The sequence below is a fragment of the Drepanopeziza brunnea genome (genome assembly GCF_022702325.1).
Source record: "Drepanopeziza brunnea f. sp. 'multigermtubi' strain 214-2 chromosome Unknown ctg5, whole genome shotgun sequence".
NCBI classification, from domain to species: domain Eukaryota; kingdom Fungi; phylum Ascomycota; class Leotiomycetes; order Helotiales; family Drepanopezizaceae; genus Drepanopeziza; species Drepanopeziza brunnea.
This window is the reverse complement of record NW_027094068.1, coordinates 2,138,268-2,157,886: the sequence shown is the minus strand read 5'-3', so window position 1 is coordinate 2,157,886 and position 19,619 is coordinate 2,138,268. Positions and strand designations below refer to the sequence as shown.

The 19,619-nt window shown below is 50.5% G+C and overlaps 8 protein-coding genes across 8 annotated transcripts; 3 read left to right on the top strand and 5 right to left on the bottom strand.

The window, feature by feature from the left end:
• Positions 1–953: 953 nt before the first annotated feature.
• Positions 954–1,879, bottom strand: L3040_003931 (uncharacterized protein; the record flags this gene model as incomplete). Its single annotated transcript, XM_007294890.1, has 4 exons — positions 954–1,468; positions 1,524–1,601; positions 1,665–1,794; positions 1,856–1,879. 4 exons carry the CDS (start codon positions 1,877–1,879, stop codon positions 954–956), a joined length of 747 nt encoding a protein of 248 aa, XP_007294952.1.
• Positions 1,880–2,172: 293 nt separating this feature from the next.
• Positions 2,173–2,776, top strand: L3040_003930 (mitochondrial 54S ribosomal protein uL13m; the record flags this gene model as incomplete). Its single annotated transcript, XM_007294891.1, has 2 exons — positions 2,173–2,193; positions 2,243–2,776. 2 exons carry the CDS (start codon positions 2,173–2,175, stop codon positions 2,774–2,776), a joined length of 555 nt encoding a protein of 184 aa, XP_007294953.1.
• A 1,433-nt stretch (positions 2,777–4,209) lies between these two features.
• Positions 4,210–5,651, bottom strand: L3040_003929 (uncharacterized protein; the record flags this gene model as incomplete). Its single annotated transcript, XM_066156604.1, has 2 exons — positions 4,210–5,209; positions 5,272–5,651. 2 exons carry the CDS (start codon positions 5,649–5,651, stop codon positions 4,210–4,212), a joined length of 1,380 nt encoding a protein of 459 aa, XP_066012181.1.
• Positions 5,652–6,787: 1,136 nt separating this feature from the next.
• Positions 6,788–10,901, bottom strand: L3040_003928 (uncharacterized protein; the record flags this gene model as incomplete). The annotated part of the gene is made up of 3 exons (XM_007294893.1): positions 6,788–8,407; positions 8,461–9,913; positions 9,964–10,901. The coding sequence occupies 3 exons, from the start codon at positions 10,899–10,901 to the stop codon at positions 6,788–6,790; spliced, it is 4,011 nt and encodes a 1,336-aa protein (XP_007294955.1).
• Positions 10,902–11,820: 919 nt separating this feature from the next.
• L3040_003927 (uncharacterized protein) lies at positions 11,821–12,982 on the top strand (the record flags this gene model as incomplete). Its single annotated transcript, XM_007294894.2, has 5 exons — positions 11,821–11,960; positions 12,009–12,655; positions 12,703–12,794; positions 12,858–12,877; positions 12,946–12,982. 5 exons carry the CDS (start codon positions 11,821–11,823, stop codon positions 12,980–12,982), a joined length of 936 nt encoding a protein of 311 aa, XP_007294956.2.
• Positions 12,983–13,920: 938 nt separating this feature from the next.
• On the top strand, positions 13,921–14,533 carry L3040_003926 (uncharacterized protein; the record flags this gene model as incomplete). The annotated part of the gene is made up of 2 exons (XM_007294895.1): positions 13,921–14,393; positions 14,449–14,533. The coding sequence occupies 2 exons, from the start codon at positions 13,921–13,923 to the stop codon at positions 14,531–14,533; spliced, it is 558 nt and encodes a 185-aa protein (XP_007294957.1).
• Positions 14,534–15,287: 754 nt separating this feature from the next.
• On the bottom strand, positions 15,288–17,990 carry L3040_003925 (uncharacterized protein; the record flags this gene model as incomplete). Its single annotated transcript, XM_007294896.1, has 3 exons — positions 15,288–16,556; positions 16,607–17,580; positions 17,639–17,990. 3 exons carry the CDS (start codon positions 17,988–17,990, stop codon positions 15,288–15,290), a joined length of 2,595 nt encoding a protein of 864 aa, XP_007294958.1.
• Positions 17,991–18,709: 719 nt separating this feature from the next.
• L3040_003924 (uncharacterized protein) lies at positions 18,710–19,258 on the bottom strand (the record flags this gene model as incomplete). Its single annotated transcript, XM_007294897.2, has 3 exons — positions 18,710–18,915; positions 19,006–19,069; positions 19,124–19,258. The coding sequence occupies 3 exons, from the start codon at positions 19,256–19,258 to the stop codon at positions 18,710–18,712; spliced, it is 405 nt and encodes a 134-aa protein (XP_007294959.2).
• Positions 19,259–19,619: the final 361 nt, after the last annotated feature.

The window sequence follows — 19,619 nt, the reverse complement described above, 5'->3', positions numbered from 1 at the left end:
ATCATCAGAGCCGGGTCAAAGGTTGATGGCCTCGGGACTCCTTTGCGCACCATAGAAGGCTTGTACAATCAAAATATGAAAAACTTGTTCGGAATAGGGTTCGCTGATACTGTACTCTGTATCTTCTTGCATCTGCTTGCATCTGCTTGCATCTGCTGTATGCAGCCAAAAGCGAGTTCCTGTACAGAGGACGTATCACAAGCGAAGTTATCGGGGACCACCAGCACCGCCTCGCCGTCGACCCGAGAAACACGAATTGTTCGCAGATGCATCCACCTTACGGAGTAAAGTCGGCGGAGATTCGTGGCTGTGCTTACAAGGCGGGCAGCTCCTTGTCGTTTTCCACCCCCTTACCTACTGTACGTACAGTAGAGCCCAGTGCACGGGAAACCTCGGGGGTAACAGCCGAAACTCGCTTACCACGAAGTCCGTTTTAGAAGCAGCGAATTCCTATGCCGGACTCCGAACTCCAGAGCCAGGCAACACCGTTGCGGACCACCAGATCTGGATGATCTGGATAGGTGGTGTCACGGTACCAGTTGGCAGACCGCCAGACAAGGAGCTTTCTGACTTCGTCTCAACAACTTCGATAGGCTGATAGTCACCTCTAGCAACCTACAAGGTGGGTTCCTGCGTGCGAGCTAGTCGTTTTGGCAGGTGTCATGCTCTCTGTGAGCTCGGCCTGGAACTCTCCATGATCATCATCAGGGCAGGATGAGATGACGAACAAGCCGTTCGCAGAGTACCCGTATTCAGACGATACGTGGGGACGTATTTCAGCTTGACGTCCGACAGCTGCCGCTTTGAGATGAGCCTCAAGGACCAAAGCTACCATGGCTCAAAGTGTTCCGATATCAGCTTCCACACGAGATACCAGAGCGCAAAGAGATTCTATCGAGTTATCCTCCGAACACCTCAAGTGCCTGGTAGCGCATTCCGCGTCCCATTTACTATCACAACATGCCCTTCTTCACTTCATCCTTTCTTTCCTCCCATAACGTCTTGCCAGAGCAAGAGCACACCGTTTTATCGTTGTCCCAAACTCCTGCGCTCCGAGCAACGACGCCAACGAGCGTGTCTGCATCATTCCTCTCAAATTCGTTATCGCCGTCGTGCTGTTTCGATACCACCATCCCTCTGCCAATCATCTCCCATATTTGAACGGGCTTGTCGAGGAACACGCTTCCAATTCCATCCTTCCCCACCTGCACCGTCCCCAGAAATCCCTTGTGTTTGATGGCACTGTCTTTTGACTCCTCCGACTCGTTCCAGATTCCCCGTGTTGATACCGCACCATTTGATATATCACCTGTTTCCCTGACAGTGGCCCAGTAATTGCCTGGTGACAGCCCCCGGATCGTGAGATCAATTAGCGTTAAATTTGGAGCAACTTGGACCATTCGTGCCAGTCCCCTGACTTTATCCGATACGGTCGTCGAATGCGTCTCGAGAATGCAGACGGCCGCACCTAGTCGTATAACTCAACAAAACTTGGCTACAAGTTTCGGAACTGTACAACATACTGTTTGAACCACCTGTTCCCCGTAGTATAGCATCTCGTCCCGTAGATTGGATGGTAGCGACTATCGCGGAAGGGGCCGCTAACAAAGCGTGAGTAAACATGTAGAGTCATGCATACCGGTAACATTCGAGACTGGACGAACCTGTGCCCTCGATAGTCACGAGTTGATCTTTGAGGTTTGCTTCGACCCTTTGAATGCCATTGAGCTTGTTCAATGATCCTGATATGTCATTTACACAGCTTTGACAGGTCATTGGGACTGCAAACAATGTCTGGAAGCAGTCAGTAAAGATTCCACGTGATATGGTCAGCTATTTAATCGAGCGGATTCACCTGGAAGGGAGTCGTGATCGCCATTTTGAGGTCTTTGAGGGTAAATAAATCTTTATTATAACTAAAGCTCTTCGTATCAATGTTGAAAAGTTGTATGAGGTGAGGATGACTTCAGGAATAACTTGTGATGGTGGAGTATTGCTTTGAAATGCACTGAGTTCGCCTCTCCATATTGCCGCCTCTCACCGCGAGAGCTAGGTTGAAAATGGCTGACTTCCATTTGGATGTCGCAACGGCCCTTACCCAGCCAGAAGACGAATCTCCTCCCTTCACAACCTCTCCGTCGACCCAATCGGCACAGGGGACCAGCTGCCAGCATGTCACAAACTAATGGAATAGTACGCTTTTCAAATGCCTCTGCAACATACAACCTAACAGCTTTTCCAGACCAAACTCGCCTACTCCCGAACATGGCATCACATCTCGGCCACAACACCACACCACGCCCTCACGACCATCCGGCCCATGCCCTCCCCCCAATCCGCAGCCCTCACTCCCCCGTCCCTCGGCCGCCTCGCCTCCCGTATCGCCGTGCTCCTCATGGGCAAACACAAGCCGATCTGGGACCCATCTACCGACTGCGGCGACTACGTGGTGGTTACGAACTGCTCGGAGCTCCATACGACCGGCAAGAAACGCTGGCAGAAGCTCTACTACAGACACAACACCCGCCCCGGAAGCCTGAAGACCGTGTCGATGGATGGGCTGATGGCGAAGCTGGGCGGCGCGGAGGTGTTGCGAAAGGCGGTGAGTGGGATGCTGCCGAAGAATCGGCTGAGGGATGACCGGTTGTCGAGGCTGAAGGCGTTTGAGGGGGATGCGCATCCGTACAAGGACAATATCGTTCGGTTTAAGGGGAAGAGTATGGTTGCGGAGTGGCCGACGGGGGTGGAGGAGACCAAGCCGAAGGTTAGGTTATAGAGGTGAAGCAGGCTGTGTGTACCATATCGAGGGTGTTTGATGGATGTGTGTCATGGCAGACTGCCAGCAGAAGCACTACTGGAATCGAAGATGTAAGATTTGGCCCAACCGGGCCTTGTAAAGAGCTGGATTTGAAGCCACCTGGGCAGGTACAAGCAAGTTTGAAGTATCGCGTATACAGGTTTTGTATCCCGGGTATAATTCATCCGACTCCTGTGGATCACAAATTGGCCAGTAGCCGGCCTCGCTGGCACTTTCTGATTTTCCGAACACCAGGCGCCATTTTCCAATGTGGATTTTCACAGATCTAAGATTTCGAGTACTTTGCTATCAGAATTTCTAGCATCTTCTTCTTACTCATTTCCTTTGTTTTTGGAGGCATGCATTAGACTCTGGCGCCGAAGAGCAAGTTTTTATGCCCAAATGCTGCCTATCTGATCCACGTTGGCATCCAGATTCAGTAATCTATTCAGCACTTTTTGGGGCTGCTTCAGTTCTGTTGTTATAGTCCTTACTCTTGCTCTGTAGATGATCCCTTTCACTCCTCAATGTGCATTTTGTGCTCTCTTGTCCAACCCATGAATTTCATTCCAACGACAAGCCCTCCGCTCCGCCTTCATCCACCTCCGCCAGCTGGTGAACTTCTCAGCAAAGAGAAACATAAAAAAAAAAAAGTAAGATGGCCACCACGAGGCACGAGGCTCTTGGGGTAGCTAAAAAAAATCATCATCTTTGAACTCGTTGCCAACATGCTTGGCTAGTTACCACCCCCCAAAGCCGTCCAAGCATTTTTGGCTATGGATCGTAAATCTGGCATATTATCCAGTTCCAAGGCGCTGTTGCCCTCGGCAGTTCACCGTAATTTCCTGATTGCCGCAAGTGGTCACCTCACTATATTTTTGATGAGCGCTTCTGAGTGCAATCATGGGGGCTTCCTCCAGTTGAGGACCAGAGGTGCTAGCTATCTCTCGCTTACTTAGTACCGTACAGAATGCGTTCTACATCTTTCCCTTCCCCTCGCATCTGCCCTGGAAGCAAGCCTATCATGCCATTACTCCATCAATCAAGCTTCCGCATTTGGCCTCTAGTCTTGATTGATGCTTCGGTTTGCCCTGCAAATCAGTCTACCTTGTGGCTTGCTCCGGGACCTCTGATTTGCCTCGCTTGCAAGGCGGTACCTACCCCAATCGGAGGTTGACAATAAGGTGGGTCACTGTTTCGCGAAATGACAGCAAATCTGAGGGAAAGTCTTGCCTTTAATATCCGGTCCATCTCTCTTGTGGCTCGGGGCGAGTTAGCTTGATACTTTTTATTTTCTATGGGGTCTGGTCACTTGTATACAGTCTTCTACCGACTTACCACAAAAAGGCATGGAAGCACACAACAATAGATCGGCTAACAAGATGTTTGGTACATATACTTTTCCATCAAGACTAGGGCTCGTACCTCCCCCTATGGTTCCAAAAGAACCCTACAATCAACACATTATGCAATAGTTTCAAGCCTCCAGCCACCATGAACGCCACCCAGAACAAGCCCACGCCCGCAAACTCCCCGGTCAAGAACAAGCCTGCGCAAACACCAACTGTCTTCACCACATTGATGCACCCCACCGCACGCGTCCTCTCCTCATCCAGCACGCCGCCGGCAATGAAAGCCTGCCTGGGCGCAGCGTCAATCTCCCGCAGTACAATCCTCACCATAAAGAGTCCCAGGGCCAACGTCTTATTATTCGGCGCCGAAATCATCAGCAAGGAGATGGAGGTGATGGTGTGGCAGATCACCATGGTCGGGACCTGGCCCAGTGCGCGAGCCATGGGCGAGGAGAGGAGATTGAGGAAAGAGGCTACGATGCTAGCGATGAAGATTGCCAGGCCCAGCGAGCCCTCATCGATGGCGTATTCCCGCTTGAAGAAGTAGGTCATCCACGCGATCTGTGCTAACCCAGAACCGATATAATCCGGCGTGATTGCGAGGCTGATTTTCCAAATAAAGGAGCGCGACTCCGGCGTGAACATCGGGGCTGGCTCTCCGTCGACGGGAATACTGCGCTCGGAGAAGGCGTCGTAGCTTATGTATTCCTCTCCTGAGAGCAGAGGTGTCTGGTCGTCATCGGCGTTGACTTCGACGATCGAGCTTAAGGGTGATCGGGCCTCCATCTCGACTTGGGTGCTGATGCAGAGGGAGCAGATGAGCTTGACGAAACCAACCATGGCGTATGCGAGGAACACCAGTCGGTAGACTTCCAAGGGCCTGAGCCCATATTTTATTTGCAGTAAGTCGACGGTGAAGCCTGTGAGGAGCGTGCTGGCTGCCATTCCCACCATACCGAGAAGTGTCCACCAGGCAAAGAAATCATTGCAGTTCGATGATGTGCTTAGGCGAGCAATCGCCGATTCTTCGATGGCTTTGAACGGATCGACCTCGTTCGCACTTGATAATCCGAAGTCAGCTCAACTGCCCCTGGAATCGCGTCCCTCTGTGAAGTGACTTGCCTCGGGTTAATTACCCCGACAATACTCGCCAGCAAGAGCCACCAATACCCATCCAGAAACGCAAACGCAACACCGCTCCCCATCATCAACAGCGACCCCATAGCCATCGTCGTCCTCACCCCCATTCCATCCCCCACCACCGTCAAGACCGTGCTAACGCCAATATCGCCAACCAGCGTCATCGTCATGAACAGCCCGATCCTCGTATCCGGAATCCCCAACGCCGACAGAAACAAAACGAGGATGATAGTCGTGCCTCCGTAAGCGAACATGCGAACCATCCGGATCAGGATCAAGAGTTTGAGGTCTAAACTCGAACGCCACACCGAATCGAAGCCCAGCTCAAGACTCAATCTCTTTAAGGCTTTGGGGGCATGCATCTTGAAGCTGGATAGCGACAAAAAAACGAAGAGAGAGAAAGAGGGGGAGAGGAGAGGAAAATGGGACGAAAGCAAGCAGCAAATGCCCGTACGTCAGGGATTCCATATCCGAAATACCTATATCCTTAAGACGGGATCTACAATCTCGGAAGCGTCTGGCATAATTTGAATTGATTGGCAGGTGAGACATGAGGTGTCGAGCTGAGATCGTGGCAAGTGGCGTACTGAGAGAAGCCACCCATCCCACTGTACTGGACTCGACAGCGCGAGTGAGACATGATGTACATAATAGCCCGAAAGCTCGAAGCCTACTGGCCAATGCAAGCCAAAACACAACAATGTCGCCAAAGCTACGTGTAACGGTCCGCCTTGGCCGCCAGTGGCTTCTGATCAGGACTGACCTGACCATCTTACCTGGTCGATCCAGGGATATGATAAGAGATTGGCTGTGAGTATCAGCGTCCAATACAGAAAGAGTAGCTGAGCTGGAAGAGAAATATACACCTTGAAATTATACAGATTCGGGGATCCCAAGATCGTAGGACGCTTGTGATGCAAGATCCAAGTATCTTCCCTTCGGGCATCCAACCCAAATTCAGAGTTCGGATGCCCGGATTCCCGGGAACGCCTCTGTGTCGTACCGGAACAGAGCGACCGCTCTTGTAGTTCCAACGCGCACCTGGCACGGCGATCACTGCTCTAGAAGAAGTAGCAAGGGTCGATATGACAAAGGAAAAAAACACATACTGGGTCTCACGACTCGCCACTTGGCGGTAACAGTTCCTCAGCTGTATTCGAGTGGGAGTGAGAGCCACTGCGTCTTCAAGCCACTTGACCGCGAATCGATTTGCACTTGCTACCAATACGGAAATGCCTAATAGCTTCTTCAACCCGTAGGCGCAAAATCCGTGGAGGACTGCTTATATCGTCAACTCACAATGCTTTTCATTGTCATCACGACTCCCTCGCTCCGTAAGACTCTACAAAGATCCGCCTTGCTCAGTGCCTCCTTCACGAGCCCCAAACTCCCTTTGTTTACAGCAGAAAATTAAAACGCCGCCAGATATCTGCCCTTCCTATACCAAGTAAGTACACCGCGATGTTCGTACAATATCCTACGCCACAACCATAGATCCCTAAACGCCAGATATATCCGTGGCGCTGAAACTCGATGCATCGCTTACGCTCCTTGCTCGTTCCGTGCGATCTTCACTGCCACTTCCATCGTCGCTATCGAGTCCTTCTTCCTCGCTGATGTCTTCCTCAAATACTATACGACGAAGAACGCTGCGGTCAAAGAGCTCCGCCACGAAATGCCGGACGCCGAGGCGGAAGTGGTGGGATTCAAGCAGTATCATGATCTTTTTGAACAGTGCTGGCGATCGGAAGCCAGGCACCTTCTTGGCCTTGATATGCATGAGCTCAGTCATAGCTCTCTTCTGTAGCACGGTATTGCCGAGGTCAACAATGAGCTCCAGGATACGCTGGTTGACTTCGTCATCGTCCTGCCGGGCTTTTGCGACTGCGACGAGGTGTTCTTCAGTCATAATAACATCCATGACTTTCTCGTGCTTCCAAGGCTGGTATGAGAACAGCTTGCTCAGGTCATTCGGGATGCAGAGCCCAAGCGAGAGACCCATGCTTGTAGTGTTGCTATCCCACCCATGCTCCGAAAGGATCTCCAGTCCATGGACACTCCGAGAGATCAGTCCCAGAACGAAGAATGCCGTTCCACGCAGGCTCATGATCTCGTGCGACTCGGCAATCTTGACAATGTTTTCAACAACATCGTATTCTTCCAGGAATGGTGCCCCGAGTTCCATTGACCCAACATTGCCGACAGCCCATAGCGAACCCTTGACTTTGAGGAGCAGTTCCGGGTCGTCGGATAGCATACCGTAGTCGCGTATCGTTGATGCGAACTCTTCGAAATGTCCCTTATCCCGCAGAAGCTTACAGCCTTCTTTCGTCCTCGTCAGTTCCCTGTAAAAGTGTGGTGGGACATGGTAGTCATTATCGCCTTCCATCTCAAAGCTATCATCTTCGATACTCATCCGTCGAGAAGACTCCTCGTGAATCTCGCCAAAGGATCGAGCCAAGCTTGCCTCGATGACTCCTACGTAACCGTCATTTCGACCAAGAAACCAGTCGTCCATCTCGTTGCTGATATAGTCCAGACCGTCCAGATAATGATATCCAATCGAGGTAGACAGAAATCGCAAGAGCAAAGGCGCACCAATTTCCCCCAAATGGTCCAGTGCCGGACGGCACTCCACGATGTACTCCAAATAGCTCTTTCGGTTGCAGGCCTCTTCAAGTATTTTGATTGCAGTGGCACATACCTCAACTTCGGGGTCGTAAAGTTGGGTCACAAGAAGTTGTATGGCCCACTTCGAATCCCGAACACCTTGATTCGCAGGCCCATTGGGCCGTGATCGACTGGAGTATTTTCTGAGCACGTTGGTAGCAAAGATACGAATTTCTTTTGATCCAGCAGTTAGAGCTTTGGAAAGCAGCACTCGAGGATGACCTTGTATGCTGTAGTCAAAGTTAGAGAGTAGCAGCTTAATGAGATCAGGCCGCTGCTTCAGATCCATGATATGGTACATCATGTTGATCATCCGCCAACGATCAAGCATCTGCAAGCCCCTGGTATCACCGCTCAAAGTACCAAGCATCGCAAAGTACCCAGAACACAGTGTCTCTGATAGGTGATCCTTGGAAAACATTGGGGCTTGGGCCGTTAGTCCACTTGTCTGCTGATGGTTAGCTCCGGCCTTGAGAAGGACGCCGCGGATTGATAACTTACCGGATCGCATTGGGCCAGACATTCGGCAACTTGCCTAAGCAGCTTGTTATCCGAGAGGTAATTGATACCTACCGTTGTCTGCAAAAGGGTGTTCATGAGTGCGCAACCAACTCGAACATACTTCTGGGTGAGGCGAGTATTCCTGATTTCAGCAAACTTGTACTTGAAAGGTCTGTAGAAGCTCATGATCCGTTTGACGAACTTGGAAGCTTTGATCGCCTCATCAAGACGCTTCCCGTTGAGCAATGGGCCTTCGATGATTTTCAAAATGATGTCCCACTTCCACTTGACTGGATTGGTGCTTGACAACACCTGCGTCTCAACTAGAAGCTGTCGAAATGTCGTCTCGTCCAGGTTAACAGTTGGAGTCATTTTGGGCATATCCTCCAAGCTTGCTAAATTATCGTTGCTGTTGTTGACTGGGCTGTTCAGAGGATTGGCAGTAGTTGGGTTTGATCGATACAAGGTCCGACTGACACTGCTTATCTGGTAAACAGTACCCGTAGCATCAAAACGCTCGTTGTCTCCAAAGTGAGATGCGGCTGCGAACAAATCAGGAAGAAGCTGCAAGTCACTACTCCAATTTGATGGAAGGAGGTTGCTAGCCAACTTCAGGATTTCTCCAATCAGAAGAGTCGTCTTGCGCTTCAGCATGGAGCTGTCTGCGTCTCGAGTCACCTGTAATAGCGCTGGGAGCGTGTCCGAAGAAATCAAGACGGCAAGTAGCAACGCCGTGTAATGGTCAACAAAGCTTTTGTCTCCTGGTTCTTCTTCTACCGGCTGCTGGGTCTTCTGGGGAGCTGCTTTGAGCGTTGCAAGTCGTCCGTATGTGGTAAGCCGTCGGCCCGCCAGGAAAGAGGTAGCCCAAAAGGGTGACTTGATCCTCAGAAGAGAATAGAGAAGGTCGATGACTGTGTCTCGGATTGTAGGGTTTGGCAACATCAGGCAAGATACCAGTGATTTGATGGCCCTGAAATTGTACATTGACAATGTCATGAGACCTGGCCAGGATCGAAGAGCATATGATATGGCTTTTGAATTTTGCTTCAAGATGCTTGGCTTCGCAAACAGAGAGTCCGTGAATGCCGTGAACAGCACCTCAAGCTCATAGCCGGAGCGAAGATATTTCCTCCTCTGAGGCGAGTCCAAGAGAAATAGGAATGCAGCTGTTAAGCTTTCTGATCCCTCGTATGCCCCCTCACCTAGAGCGTCTGCCAAAGGTCGCACTCCACCTGAAGAGACGGCTAAAGCTGGATCTCGAACCATGATCTCAGCGAGAGTCTCAATGCAAATTGACTTTAATCGATCATCTGTATGTTCAGCAACAGATGAAATTGTCCTAACAACAGCTCTTGAGATTTCTTTGACGCCCCCTTTTACATCTAAAAAGGCTCTGATGAATTTCAAAGCTTGTTCTCTTTCGACATCCGCTTTCCTCTCCTTAATGAGAGATCTGGTCAAAGAATCAATAAAGAACATCGAAAGCAAGCTATTGAGACTTACAAGACAACAAGACAATCAGTGTTTAAAGATCTGATCTTTTGCAATGAAGTAATATCAGATATTGCATATCTCGTCATCCGATACCCTGCAGCTACCACTTCTCTACTCTCACTCAAGAGCATCACTTGCATTCGAAGGCCAAAGATAGACCATACCAAGTCTTGTTTGATCGTTGGGTGTCTTTTAAAAAGATCCACCAAATTGTTCGCATGTCCAACATAATAGTCTGGGGTGAGTCCTTCGACTTCTAGCGCCTGCAGGAGTTCTGCTAGCACGTATGTAGGTGACTCGGTCGGCTCGTCAGGTTCCGATCCTCCAATACTTCTAGTGACACTTTGAGGAGACCGTACACTATTGCTTTGAAACGAGACATCCATACGAGCTCTCGTGGGTGTTGTGGGTAGCTTCGGCTTTTGATATTCTGTAATTTGAGCGCGTAATTCCTTGATCCTCTGGTTGGAGGATGTTAGCTCTGCCTCAACTCTCTGCCGTTGCTCCTTGGTCTGTTTTGCCTTTTTAGTATTCAATGCCTCCAGCATGTTCTCACTGCCCTCTTTGATCTTCATTTCTCTGTTCAGAGCCTCACGTAACGACGTTAACTGCCCCACTCCGGATCCATCGTCCTCGTCAAGCCTTTCGAGATTTGCCATTGAAGCATTTGCATCTTGCCCGGAGGCTTGCCTGGAGGGCATGATCTGGCTGCGCATGTTCGAACTGAAACTCCCAGGCGCAGGAGTGGCCGCGAGAGATGATCCTCGAGGTCCGAAAGACACAGCAGAGGTTCCCAAAGTGCGGGGGGGTGCATTAGCCCCAGACTGGGATTGTAGTCCATCTCGAGTCGATTCGATGCTGGTCTTTGACGGGTACGAAGATTGCGAGTATAGCGATTTCTGAGTCGGCGTCGCGGACGTGCTCAGAATGTTCGGTGGTCCTCCCATCTGCCCCTCAATGAGAGTAGGTCAAACGGTGTCTTCCGGAGGCGGCATATGTCGTATGGAGTTATCGGATGGATGCCAAAGTCATCCAGCCTGTTTCAGCACTGGGTCGCATTCGAAGTTCTGCTGCGTGGAGGAGGGGGAGGAGAGAGAGGAGATGGTCACTGCGAGTAGCGGCCCGGAGGAGAAGGCGAGTAGAGTAAAGAAGGTGGTAGGTAGTTGGCGGATGGGATGATGGTAGCTGAATCAATCAATCAGTGACTCTGTATTGTGGTCGCAGTGATATAACGAGTGAGTGTCTGAAATGAGGAGAGACGGAGAGGATGGTGAATGGTGGTCCTCGATAAAGTAAGCAATCGATACGTTAATACTCCTCATGCCGTCAAGCTTCCAAGTTCCATGCTGGGGTTTGGCCCGTGCCCCTGCTCACCTCAAAGTGGCTCTCGAATTCCTCAAAGGGGCATTTCTGATTATCGCTTTAGTACTTCTATAAATTGTATGAACTTCCACCTGAAGAGCTGCACATCTACGGTCCGGTAGCATTTGAGAGTCTGTTTGTTCGGAGAGCCTCCCGTTGCGGCCATCGGAAAGCGTCCGATAAGCCATCCTAGCCTCACGGCCATCACCCCTATTGCATCCATTTCAACGCCAATAGGAAGCCTGGGAAGGGCGGCAGAGTGTCGGCGATCTACTCCAAGTTTCCGGGAAAATCCACTCGGATTGACGGCGGGAGGATTAAAAACTTGAGATTTCCTCTTAGAAGAGCTGTCGGGTCAAGCTGTACTTCGATAAGAGCTCCATCCTACATAAAGCCGAACCTTTTACCTATGAATCCTATAGGTCAGACATTGCTAGAGCTCGCCTTCTGAATAACTCCTCCAATCGACAAGCAAACAAATCCTTCTCTTATATATCACCCACCATGTCTGCTGTTGTCGCTTCTGCAAGATATGGCAAGGACAATGTCCGGGTCTACAAGGTCGAAAAGGACCAGAGCACTGGTGTTCAGACAGTTACAGAAATGACTGTCTGCGTGCTGTTAGAAGGAGCCATTGATACTTCGTAGGCCTCTGTTCCCTATTCTTCGGCCTTCTTCTAATGGATTGGCAGGTACACGAAAGCCGACAACAGCGTAGTAGTAGCAACTGACTCCATGAAGAACACCATCTATATCAAGGCTAAGGAGTACCCCGTCACACCTCCCGAGCTCTTCGCCAGCATCTTGGGTACACACTTCGTCGAAGCCTACGCCCATATCACTGTTGCCAACGTCAAGGTCATCACCCACCGATGGACTCGCATGGCCATCGACGGCAAGCCACACCCACACTCCTTCTACCGCGACGGCAATGAGACCCGAAACGTCGAGGCAAAGATCACAAAGGGCAAGGGCATCGATATCCGCAGCAGCATTGTCGGCTTGCTGGTATTGAAGAGTACCGGCTCTGCATTCCACGGATTCGTGCGGGACGAATACACCACACTCCCTGAGGTTTGGGACAGAATCCTATCGACGGACGTCGATGCCACTTGGGTCTGGAAGACATTTGCGGGAATGAGTGCTGTCAATGCTGCAATCCCTAACTTTGACAAGGCGTGGAATGATGCCCGGTCCATCACCATGAAGACGTTCGCGGAGGAGAGTAGCCCCTCGGTGCAGAACACCATGTACAAGATGTGCGAGAAGATCTTGGAAGCTGTTCCCGACGTCAGCAATGTGGAGTACAAGCTGCCCAACAAGCATTACTTCGAAATTGGTATGTCCTTGGCAAGTCTGCAGAAATGTGAGCTGACGTTATTTCAGATTTGTCTTGGCATAAGAACACCAAGAACACGGGCAAGGACGCGGAGGTCTACGCCCCTCAATCGGGACCGAACGGACTAATCGAAGTCAACGTTGCTCGTTCGAGCATGTCATCCAAGCTTTAAGTGGAATCTAAGTGCATGACTACTGTACAGCAGATACGTCGAGTCCCTAGGTAGGTACGAATTGATGGTTTAGTTCAGGCGTTATATTTACTGACGGAGGGATGGGATTTGGCGCAAGGCTAACCGGATGGCTGCACTTTACCTTTGGAGTCTGAAATACCAACATATAAATATATACACATGACTTGTGGATTTGTTGCGGTAGCTGTCAGTTGCCCCTGTAATTCTGTGCTTCTCGACGCTGGTCCACAGCCTGTAACAAGAAAAGAAAGCTCGGTACCGAGAGAGTAGGCACAACATTTGGCCCAAAAGAGTACCCGGCTTCATATTCGAACTTTCAATCGTGGCCTTGAGACTTGACAGCATTCGGTCACGCATCATGGTAGGTGGTATTGTTGATTCGATCCTATAATACGTGATGACAGCTCTCAAATTTGCCAAACCCATGTACATAGTGCATGCTGGTATTTTTGAGGGGGGGGCGGGTGTTTGGCTCACAAACCTCCCCTCTCAACATCGTTATTCCAGAGTCTTTACCTCCTTTTCTCGCATTCATCTCGCCCACAGAATGGGCGGAGAACTGTCTTTTCCAACACTGCAAGCAGAAACCTGGTGTCTGCATATGTTTTTTCTCCTTCGCGCTGAGCAGTTTGGCATTTAGTTCTTGTTCCACTGTCATTTTGTTACTCTTCGGATTCTGGCCGCATATTTGAAATTCAGAACTACTTGAATTCGGATCTGTCTGCCCGGAATTTGCAAACATGCCATGCTGAAACTGGGTATAGAGAGATTCCCTTCTGGATACCCGGAGACTGGTCTCAAGTTCTGCTCCCGTGGTGGTGTGGCTTCGAAGCCTCGAGCTCGAGGCACCTATCTATCTGGAACATTGTGATTCCAGCATCTCAAAGAGCGTCTCACAAGTTTTTTTTCTTTTCGCTATTTAAACTTCCTCATAAAACATCTGTCTAGAGTTGCTAGTTACACCGTGCATTTAATCATTCATTCTTCTTCTTCTTCTTTTTCTTCTTCTTCTTCTTCTTCTTCTTCTTCTTCTTCTTCTTCCTCCGATTCTTCTCTTCCAAAACCAACCATCATGTCCGAGGACTGCATCGATACCCCGCTCACCATCACAGCAAACGTGATCTCGCTCCTGACCTTCGTACTGGGAATCCTAGCCTCGTACCTGACCTTCTACACGCTCACGCGCAGCGCCCTTGGCGAGATTGAAGCCTTGAAGCTCGATGTCGACTCCACCCGAGTCCAGCTGCACTCTGTTCTCGAGTGCTGCTCCGACGAAGCCTGCCTCGGCCCGGTGCGGATCCACGATCCTCACGGCACCCTCGGGAAGTCCGTCCAGGCTTTGGAAAACATGCTAGAGAGTCTGAGTCGGGATCTCGAAAGGCTGCAGCAAGAGCACGAGGCGAAGGGGGTATGTTGGTGGGGGCGAGAGGAGGTGTGGAAGAGGCTGAGCTGGGTGCGGAAGAGGAAGCAGCTTTCGGGGCGGATGGCGCGGATTCGGGCGTTGAAGATGGAGGTATATGTTGGGCAGATGAATCTTTTGCTGAGGTACGTATTATCAGAGGTAGAAAAATGGGGTGTGTATTTGCTCACGTTTGGGTAGGAAGATGGCGGCTCAAGAGCATGGTTTCTATACCCAGTACGAGAGGGTCTTCAGGCAAGGTAACATTGAGCAGATGAATTCCTGATGGCCAGGAAGTACGAGGTATCGCACGAGGAACGCTATGCCTCGTGGCTCTGCAATCTCGCATCTCTTTTGAGCTCTACCGCTCAGCTGGAGATCTTCATCTATGCTCCTCGTACCTCAAAGCCACGCTACTTTATCTCCGGCACATACGGTGACACGCATAGATGCAGCACTTTTTCGGTACCTCGCCTCTGTCTCTACACGAAAGCTCGTAGCAGGTTCGGTACCAATCACACTTGAGTACAGCATGCCAATCACTTGTTTTCGAGCCTTAAGTTTCAATCTTCGCTATATTGCGAGTACTCATCCTGTTATCCCGCAAAGTTTTGCACATTCAAAACTGTTACGTGTATGCGGAGCCACAATACGGGGTAAGGTGGTGGTAGCCTGCGTGAAAAAAGCGTCCTAGAGTCTAGTTATCTGAACCAAGCCACTCTGTAGTCGAGAGCAGTGGCAAGAATCTACCTTTCATGAAGTAAACAAGCGTTTCTGTTCCGGGTACAACCTCTGTCGAAGAAAAAAGAGCCAAAAGAATATGTTAGTACGGAATGAGGCCTCAACATAGCACTGGCTGTGCATCGAACAACTTCACGGACGGAGCAAACGTAGAATCTTTCAGAAACATTTGCATTCAGGAACCTGACTATCGCGAGTCTGACCAAATAAAGAATGAGGGCTTTTTCACGTAAGCTCTATGGAAACGCCCGATGGATCATACAGCCCGAGCCCATTCCCAATGCAACAAAACCATCAAACTAAGCCCGGATCGCAGCACCCAGCGCACCACCTGTAAACTGAGTACCACCGGACTGTCTCGGCGCAGCGTTTCCACCGCCACCACGTCCACCGCCTCCTCGGCCACGTCCCCCGCCTCGTCCACCACGTCCACCTCTGCCACCTTGTCGCTCGAAAGCGTTGGCTGTGCCTTGTGTTCTTGTCTCCAGAGTCCGCTCGTTGCTCTCTATGAGACCGCTGGCTTTGTCGCTGAGAGTTAGTGCCAAGCTCTGCAGTCTGCTCAGCTCGACACCCTTTCTGAAGATGATGGACGAGTTGACTTGGTCCAGGGCGGCTGCAAGCTCCTCGTGACTAATCATCTTGCTGACAATGGCGGCGACCTTGCGGTCAGAGAGCTCAAACATCGATGAAAGGGTACCAACTGAGAGGGTATCGTAGTAAGGAGCATATGTGAAGAGATATGTTCGGAGGCCTTCTTCTTGGACTTGTGCAGAGAGCATTTCCTTGATGGAGTCTGGCTTGGCCATGAGTTCCCAGATCTTGATGGAGTGGATAAACTCGGTCGCCTTCTTCCATTCTCCGGCGGCCAATGCCTTGGAGGCTTGCATGACGTGGTCTCGAGTGTTCTCGGGTGGGCCGGTGAAAATTTGTCGCTCGTGGTACTCGAGCATGCGGCGATACGTCTTGCTGATGACGCGCTTTTTGATATCGGGAGACGAGCCAGTTTGTGCCAGGAGAGGGATCTCGAGAAGCATACTGCAGGTGAGGTAGACGCACTCAAGGAGCTCGAGGTTGATGTGCATGTGGAAAGGAAGTTGTCGTTGGCGCTCGAGGCGTTCTTGCTCTGGCGAGACTTGGTTATATCTTTGGATCATGACACCTTGGGCAAGCAGCTCCTTTTGTCGTCCGGAACCGCAGATTTCTTGAAGGGTGGTCTGAGCCTCATATACTAGACCAGCTCGGAAAGCGCACAGTCCCACTTGAACCAAGGTCCGGTTGAAGAGGATCTGGCTGTGAACATCGAAAGCATTAATAGTCTCTTGTAAATGAGACATCAACATCATGTCACGAGCCTTATAGTAGTTGTCGTGCAGAGCAAGGAAGTAAATCTGGCAAAGCATGGCTCGAGCACGGATGATGCCCTCGCTGTTGACGAAGAGATAGTTGCAGAGGACGTTGACAAGCGCTGTGGCATCGGGAACTTGACTACGAGGTGTGATAGCGGATTCCAAGTTCTCGGGAATCGATTTCCAACAGTTCTCTTCGAGGATCTTGACCACTGCAGATGGCTTTGTTTATGTTAGGAAGATCATCAGGAAAAGGGACCCAGGCTACTAACCTTGAAGTAGACGTGCTCTAGTCTTCTCATCACGATTCGATTGAGGTTGTCTTGTGGAATCTGAAGGCTCTCGTCCTGGCGGAGGTTTTCTGTGTACAATAAGACCCGGGTAATGTTGTTGTAAAGGGCGCCTTCGTCCGATAGTCTGTCGATGTATTCGGCAGTGTGCGGATCAATGTGCTGAAGGGATCTCGTGAGCTCGTCATCAAGTCGCTCAACATACGAGACAATGCTGCCAGGGATCTTGAACTTCACGCCCGGGGTAATGGTCGGTTGCTTCTCGTCATCTTCCCATTCTTCCGCACTCTCGGTCACGACCAAATCCCTATTTGACTCGAGAACCTTGAGAAGTTTGGCAAACTCTTGCTCAGCTGCCTTCCATTGATCCTGAGACATGAATGTCTGGACACCAGTGGTCAAATCAAATCGGGTGGAAATGATGGTCAAAAGAACTCGGACTTGTTGATATGGAGTCCCCGCAACTTCGTACAGCTTCTCCATAATCTTGATCTGTTCTGTCCGGTCTGTGTTCTTCTTTCCTCGAGACTCCATAATGGTCCGCAGATGCTTGAGAATACTCTCCGGCGTGAACTGCAGTGTTCTCCCACCCTTGCCAACGGTTGAGAATCCCTCGTCGTCCTCCTCGAAAGCGGGTTGAGGCACACCAGAAACGGCCTTTGGCTTCTTGGGCTTTGGCGCGGGCTCCTCTTCATCCTCGGACTCCATGAAAGTATCCTTGTCTGCTCTGTACGCATCGATATCCTTCTGGTAGTCCTTGTTGTTCTTCTTGATGCGTTGTTTCACAGCGTTCAGGCCTCGGGCGTTGGTTGCATTCATCTTCTTTGTTGAAACCTTCTGCTTGGCGATTGTCTCGTTCATAAAATCCTCTAACTCGGCGATAGCTCTAACGTACAGCTTCGGGGTATTGCCAGCCTGGACGAGCTTGACTACTTGTCGGTTGAGTTTATCGAACTCTGATCAAGTCCATTAGCCACCACACCACTGACATCCATCTGCTGTATCTCGACCTACCTGCAGAAATGACACCCCAATCGTTGATTTTTTGTCCATTTTCGATGGCCTTGACGGTGCCCTCCAATTCCTCGAAGCGCTTGTCCTTAGCACTCTTCACGACCTTGGCCACATCCTCGTCACTGCTATCCTCGCTCTCAGAGTCTGCATCTCGCAAGAACTTGCTGACACCGCTCTTCTTGCCGCCGTCTTCGTCGCTGCTCGAGGAGTCATCGTCGTCCTCATCTTCATCTTCATCGGAATCTTCTGCATCAGATGCCTCCTCCTCCTCCTCCTTGTCGGAATAGAGCTCTTCCTCGTCAGAAGAGCTGCTCTCGCTCGAGCTGTCGCCGTGGAAGAATCTTGATGCCATGGTGGTAGGATGTACGTCGAGGATCGGGTTGAGCAGTGCCACACGTTGCGTCTGACCGCGGTCGCCAATTCAAATTTCTATTTTACGGTGGAGGGGTTGGAATTAAGCGAGATCCGCGGGCCGGGAATAGGGCTCGAACAGCAGACAACTGGCTTTTCCACGAGCGCTTCCAATACTGCAAACTGCAAACTGCAAGTTCGTGTACATTGTCAGAGCAGAATTTAGACTCATAAAGGTGGCTCAACCGAACAAGGTGGGGGGTTATCGAGTCGCCCGCTAGCAGGGCCCCAAGGGTGAAAGAAAGTAGTGCATCCATGGATGTAGCCCGAACAATCACAATACCAACCAACCCTTTCAACCAGCGTGGGCTTTGGTTCAAACAATATTGGGAGTACGTCTCTAGGCTGTCATGATTGATTCTAAGGAGTAGTGCCGGAACAGTCCCAGGTGACAAGACGCAAAAGTAAATGGGAAATGATTCCGCATTCAAACTCCTCCTTGGGTATCCAAGAGCCAGCAATGGGCTTTCCCAACACCGTCCTAATATGCGCAAGACTCCAGCAAATCCCAATTATCTCGGTGGCCCCCATCCAACGGTACACCACGAATATCCCAAACCCGTCTTACAGTCTGCAGACAAGGGCACCGCTCAACAAACCCCAAAGATTCCTACTACCGATAGGTATGTATGTGCTATGTAGGTATGTATCCTGTATATCCTAAATTGATCGTAGACCTCGTGTAAGCCAGTCTGGGTGCTCGGTGACTTTCCACGGCCTGATTCCATTGGGATTCTCTGTCCGGCTCTTGCTTGCCTGCTCCATAACTTTAACGCTCCCCTCATCGGTCATCAATCGACGGAACTCCTGTAGCTCCTGGTTTGCCGTGTTGACCGATTCCGAAAATTCACGAAAGAGGGCTTCAGCTGGGAATTGTTAGGACTGTAGTCTCATAAATTGCTAGTCGCCACCTTGTATCAATCGTTACAGTAGAGGAAGTCCATGGGTGGGCATACGCGAGGGTTGTTTTTTGGCCAGCGGGGCAACCAGTCTGGGAATTGTAGTTCGCAAGCCTCGAAGCTTTCCATGAATCAATATCAATTTGTCACAGTAGGATCTTAAGTGAGAGCTGACCTGGATGTGCATCTCTTTCAGTGTCTCCAGGGCCTGCTCGAGCTGTTCTTCTTCCCCAGTGTCCTTTCCATCCGTCGGGTCTTGGGCCGCCAACAGGCCATTCTCCCCAGTGCTTACTTCCGCAGACCGCTGCATATTTCCCTGGCTGACCCGATCCCGTTGAGAGGAAGGCCCTCCTCTGGCGAGGGTAACTATCACGGTCGGTGATGTTGATAGGTAGTTGTTGGTCCTTGATCGATGGAATGAATAGAGTCTCCTTAAAGTGTGACGGCGTCTCAAGAAGCTCAGACAGGGCGGGCTGGGCTGCGGGGCATGATTTGCGTATATGGAGCAAGTCGCGTCATAATCCTTGCACTAGGCACTAGTTTGTAGGATGGAGTATAAAAGTCTATATAAAATAAAATTCCCCAGCGACCGCCTCTTGTGAGACTGAAAGAAACATTCAGGTCCCTCTTCTACTCATACCCTCTCTCCTTACCTGTTCTAATTGCTCTAG